General features: G+C 51.6%; 1 protein-coding gene across 5 annotated transcripts in view; it reads right to left on the minus strand.

Annotated features, from left to right (window-relative positions):
- Positions 1-5,328, minus strand: part of GPATCH2L (G-patch domain containing 2 like) — a 41,245-nt gene extending 35,917 nt beyond the window's left edge. For 2 of the 5 annotated variants that reach the window (XM_040975254.1, XM_040975255.1), the window contains exons 1-2: positions 5,222-5,328; positions 2,733-3,408 (exon numbers count right to left, since the gene is read on the minus strand). In XM_040975254.1, the coding sequence (XP_040831188.1) occupies positions 2,733-3,397 (665 nt within the window). In that variant the 5' untranslated portion in view covers positions 3,398-3,408; positions 5,222-5,328. The remainder of the gene's footprint in view (positions 1-2,732; positions 3,409-5,221) is intronic. The other 3 variants (XM_040975256.1, XM_040975257.1, XM_040975258.1) reach the window with 2 other exon arrangements.
- Between the last annotated feature and the right edge of the window lie 672 nt (positions 5,329-6,000).

A 6,000-nucleotide genomic window follows, 5' to 3' on the forward strand; every position in this document is an offset into this window, starting at 1 on the left:
GCCTGCAGGCCCTGCATGTGGGGCTCCAGTCAGCTACTAGCTGGCTACACAGTCCATCCTTCACACACAGTTGTCACAGCTCAACAAGAAATCCTGGGAAAGAAACATAAACTACCATCCCAAACAAAAGGTTATTTTTAAGGGTACCATTCTCAACAGTAAGAAGATTGTTATGTGGTATATATGTATATACATAAACTTGAATGTGTCAAGAAAGGGTTTCAGTATTGGGGAAAAGGAAGAACTGATGTTTTGGTACAGTAGTTAAGACAGCCACTTGGGACCCCCAAGGCCCATCTCCTCAGAGTGTCTAGGTGCCAACCCCAGCTCCACTTTTAATCTAGCTTCCAATTAACATGCACCCCGAGAGGTAGCAGCGACGGTTCAAGTACCTGAGTCCCTGCCTCCAACACAGAAGACCAGACTGAGTTCCAGTGCTCCTGGCTTTGACCTAGCCAAGCTCCGGCTAATGTGGGCATTTGGGAGATTCCCACTTGCCTTTCAAAGAAATAAAAAAAAATGAAAAAAAAACTTTTTAAAAATACTTATTTATTTATTTGAAAAAGCTACAGAGAAGGTGAGACAGCAACAGAATGATCTTCCACCAGCTGATTCACTCCCAAAATGGCAACAAACGCCAGGGCTGGCCTAGGCCACAACCAGGAGCTTCACTTGGGTCTCCCACATGGGTGGCTGGTGCAGAAATACCATCTCCTGCTGCCTCCCCAGGCCACTGAGCAAGTTGGAAAGGAACTGGACAGAGAAGCACAGACAGGAACTGGCCCCATAAGGGTTGCCAGCATGACTTTACCTTCTATGCCACAACACCAACCCCCAAAGCAAGCAATTTAAACAATTTTTCAAACATCCTGTGAATGCCTACATACTGATAACACATTTCTCTCATGATGACTGAAAAAATAGCTTTAAAATCCAAAAAGATAAGCATATATATGGGAGGAGGGGTAACACGATGGCTCAGTGGCTAATTCTCCACACAGAATCGCCAGGATCCCATGTGGGCACAAGTTCATGTCCCAGCTGCTCCACTTCCCATCCAGCTCCCTGCTTGTGGCCTGGGAAAGCAGTCGAGGATGGCCCAAAGCCTTGGGACCCTGCACCCATGTGGGAGATCCAAAAGAGGCTCTTGGCTTGGGTCAGCTCAGCTCTGAATATTGCAGGCATTTGGGGAACAGATTAGCCAAAGGAAGATCTTTCTCTCTGTCTCTTCTTATCTCTGCAAATCTGCCTTTCCAATAATAAATCTTAAAAATATATATAGATATCCACATACATACATAAATTGGGTAGATAAGCCTTGAGCCAGTAAGTACACATTAAAGAAAAGACAAGCCTATGCCAATAAGGTAGCAAAAACAGTTAGTAAAAAAAAAAGTGAAAAATTAAAAATGAATCTGGTTTAAAAGCCATGCACAAAGGGTATAAGGCATAGAGAACTACACAGCTTTTCCTCTGACATAGCCTCACTTCAGAGTACCTAAGATTTATGTCTTTGTTTTTAAGTCAAACTTCAGAAGGAGTAATGTCCTAAGACATGTCATATGCTTTACAGTCACAGAAGTTAGAGAAAAGGGCACAGAGCGGTAAGGCCCAAGGGCAGCAGACGTGTGCGTCAAGACTCTGGGCTGCAGTCAGGCCTGACTCACACCTTCGGCACTGAGTGGCCACAGGCAGACTGTAGCAGCTCTCTGCACCTTGGTCTCCTATCAAACACAGGAACAGCACCTACTAAATGGTGGAACTGTGAGCGCTGCATAAGAACGTCCAGTAAGTATGTAGCATGTGCCTGCCCCACGGTTAGCACTTTATCAAGGCAAAACAGCACGAGCAATGACAGCGTCCAGGACTTCCAGGCAGGAGGCAGCAACCCCTGGAGGCCTGGGGGTGACAGCAAAGGAGAGGACTGGGAAGGACGTCCCCACGAGGACTGGGAGGCAGTGCCCCCTACAGCAGCAGCACCCTCCTTGAGACACAGACATAAGGGTCAAGAGTGCCAGTCCTAAAGCATCAAGTGTGGGGTACCCACATCTGAGGGGTAAAAAAACAAAGCAAAGCTAAACCAAACAACAGAAAGCAAAAACTACACTGACATTTTAAACACGTCCTCAACAGTGACACATGTTTCTGGCTTGATCTTACTCGGCTGGAGACCAGCCACAGTCACTAGCGTCATTTTCAAAGTCCGTCATATGTGCAAAAATGTTGACTGTCGTTAGAAACACAGACTCAGTAGGCTCAGGGCAGGAGCAGAAGTGAACAGACCCATGATTGCAAGGGATCTCCCGCAGCTCACGGAGCACACTGACACACACCTGCCATCACACACACACACACAGGCTCAGCTACACACCAGTGTTTGCTGAGACCCCACTTGTCAAGCCAGCAACACGCATGTGTGAACTCCATGGCATGAACAGCACCAAGCCACTTTTCCAAATCAAACTCTTGGCTACGCACTGGAAGTACATATTTCAAATTATTCTTAGAAACCGTGTTTTTGTTCGTCTGTTTTCTTCTATTCTATGTAGCCTTCTTAACATCAGGAAATCAGACTCCCAAGCAGTACTTTAAAATGCTATAGATAAACTACCGCCTGACTGAAGGAAAGCCTGGCTGGCTTCAAGGCAGATGGACTTCATCCCGAGACCATGGTCTTGCACTCTGGGTAGAATTAACCAGGAAACCCTTCCCCTTAGTAAGGGAGATCTCACCATTCTGACATGTTCTCGTCAGAGCCCTGTTTCTGTTCATCTGCTTCGCACTCCATCCTTTCTTTCCTTCCTGATTTGCTCAGGAAAGTCCTATTTTCTGCTGATTCACACAGCCCGTGGCCTGCCGAGGCCCAGGGGGTATTCTCCTTCCAGCGGGACAGCCGCTGCTTCTTCGCAGACTTGAACCTGCAGCCTCTCTCGTAGCTCCAATCCGACACCTTCAGCTTCTGTTGCAGACTGGCCGCCACCTCCGACGTCACCCGCTTCACCTTGCGCCGGCGCCTGAGCGGCCGACAGGGCGCGTTCTCGGTGAAGGAGTCGGACTCCGGCCAAGAGTGCTGCTTACTCTTGACAATGGCACTGAGAGCTGCCGGGCGCCGTCTGGCCACCACGGTGTCGTCAGAGTCGCTGAAATTGGTGAGCGGGGCCACTTCGCGACAGTCCTTGAGGGCCTCGTCCAGGCTCGACTCCGAGGCCTCACTGTAGCAGCAGGTGTGCTCCGCCAGGTGACTGAAGTCAGAGCGGCGCTTCCGGCCGCGACGCTTGCGGAGCTGCCGCCTCTGCGGCCGCGGGCTCAGAGCCATCTCCTCCCACAGCTCCTCCAGCTTGTTCTGCTCCGAGGTCTGCTCCAAGGCGGAGGCTAGGTCATGCACCAGCTCATCCATGAGCGCCACATCTGCAAGTTCAGAAAAAAAAAAAAAGTCTGCATCAGGTTTGCTATTCTCAAACCGACTTCCAACACGAAGGACAGCACTGCAGAATCCTGCCTAACGAAAATAAAGGCCCCTCTCCTCTGGTGGCACGTAGCATTATTCAAACCAGCCAGGTTCCCTTAAGTCACTAAAAATAGGTGTTCCCAGTCCTTGTCTAAAATGCCTGTGCTTAGCCCCCGTTGAATGCCGTAAGTCAGGAGTTTTTCTGCACAAAAACTCAATTGCTCAGCAAATGACAACTGAGCTATTAGCAAAACCAGGCAAGCATGGGAGAATGGGTCTTGCCTATAGTTTAAACTGGTCTTGCCTCCAGTTAAACTTGTCACTGAATTACCCAATAATACTTCATCAGAGAGGAAATCACTGCACAGCTGAGCTGGGCAAACACTGGGCAGGACACAGCCTCACCTTGGCACCGGGAAAGGAGAAGTCACCCGTTGGTCGGGGTCACCGCTGGCAGGCCTGGTGGCGACCCAGCTTCGTACTCAGAAAGGAAATATCAAATTTTGACCAATTCCGGCACCCAGCACTCCCTGGGGAGCTCCTAGGTCCAGAACTTCACAGAACTTATCCTCTGCTATTTTAATCTCCTCACCTCCTGGGCCTTAGTGCCACAGTCACAGAAAAACAGGATCTAACTAGGCTGAAGTGAGGGTAGGATCACCCAGATGGCTAGATAACTCCTTTCCAAAATTTCTGTTTCTCTACTCACTCTCACCGAGCTCTCACACCCGAGATCCTGACCTGTGGGTAAAAGCTACAGGAACAATTTTCAAAACTCTCTTTTAAAGGGAAAAGTCTAATATCTTAAGTCCAACATCATATTAAACATTTACTAAATCAGCACTTTTCCCCTAACCCCTGTCAAGCCCAAAGTATTCCAAAGGCCGTAATCAGAGCTTAACTCGGGGGTACCATTACCCAAAGTGTCCCAAAGCCACACGCAGGTCCCCTCGAGCTGTAACAAGCGCTGTCCAAACACCAAAACACAGCTGGGGCAAGAGCGATCACTGTCCCTATGACCCAAAGAAAACAAGAGTGGGCAGAACGCACAAGTCATCGGCTTCCCTAATAAACGACTGCCTTAAAGACCCAGACAGGCCGACCTGCACAGATCTGTAGGTTGAATAGACTTGCAGTAGTCCCATGCCTGTGCAGAACTGCCTTCCTGCCTGCCACCACAGACGCGATCCAAAAAAAAACCAAAAACAACCCTGAACCTTCCGCACCTCCGGGCTCGGGGGGGCAGACCCGCAGGTGCAGGCCCGGAGCCCGACAGCGAGTCAGGCTGTGGGAGTCAGGCACTGGAAGCAAACGTAAGCGGTTGGCGGGTGCAGGGCCGGGGCGGGGCGGCCAGATCACTTCTCCTGTGGGCTCACCAGGAACAGGGAGTCGGCTGGCACAACAAAACAAGTCCTGGCGGCCGAGCGCCCTCCGCGATCGGGGGAGCAACATGGCCACACAGATGAGGAAGCCACCACGCCCCGGCCAGCCCCGGCCAGCCCCGCAGGGCGAGGGCCACCACGCCAGTCGCTGAGAGACGCAGCCAGAAAAGGGGGGAAAGGAGGGACCGGCTGCCCCCGGGATGGCCCGACCCTCAGCCTGCGGCACCGGGAGCCCGCAAGAGCAAGGCCCCGCCACCCTCGCCCCTGCCGCCCGTCCAGGCAGCCCCGTGACGCCCTGAGCCGCTCGGCCCGCGGACTGCAGCCCGGATCCCTTCTGACGGTGGGAGGCCCAGACCCCGACCCTCTCCCACCACTCCCCGTCGCCGCTCACCAGCTGCCGTCGCCTCCACCTCCCGGAGCCACCGCTTCTCCGGCTGAGTCTCCCGGCCAGGGTTTCCCTCTCTAACCTCATTTCCGGTCCGGGCCGGAGGGGTGGGGCAGCGGTAGAGAGGGAAGGGCTGACTGCTGGGGAAGGCCCATCCGACCTGGCGCTTCCGCCCTGAGTCTGCGCCCACTTCCGCCCCATCGTGGGCGGGGCCTCCGGGTAACTGGGAGGTAACGACGAGAGGGCGATGCAGGTGGGGAGGGTCGACTTCCCCAGCTGAGGTGCCCCACCGGGGTAAACCCTGAGTACTGTACTCGTCAGAAAGTTGGGCGCTGAAAAATCTCCAACCTTGAGGGTTGGTGCTCCCCAAAAGGAATAGTTGTGCACTAAGTTACTCGGAGCATTAAAAATACACCTGCCTTGAGCAATAAAGCAAAGTATTATTACTATTAGATTATTACTCAAGGAGTAAAGAGGTAGTCATGGACTCATATTTATGATGACTGAAAAGTCTCAATCTAGTCCCAACACAGAGTGGGAGCGGGGACGAGCCTCATTTGAGGGTCAGTCTACAGAATGCCTGGCCTGTTTTCAAGGATCGGGAAAGTCTTAGGAAGCTGTCACAGTTAAGAGGAGCTTAAAGACCTGTGATAATGTGATGTGGTATCCTGCGTGGGATCCTTGATTGTGAATAAAAGCTGGACTTGATCAGTTAATGATTATACCTCATTGTCGGCTAATTCAGCATGACAAGAGTGCTGTGCTAAAGTAAGATGTTGACATTA

This window comes from Ochotona curzoniae, unplaced genomic scaffold (genome assembly GCF_017591425.1).
Source record: "Ochotona curzoniae isolate NIBS_2020 unplaced genomic scaffold, NIBS_Ocur_1.0 contig_2688, whole genome shotgun sequence".
Lineage (NCBI taxonomy): Eukaryota > Metazoa > Chordata > Mammalia > Lagomorpha > Ochotonidae > Ochotona > Ochotona curzoniae.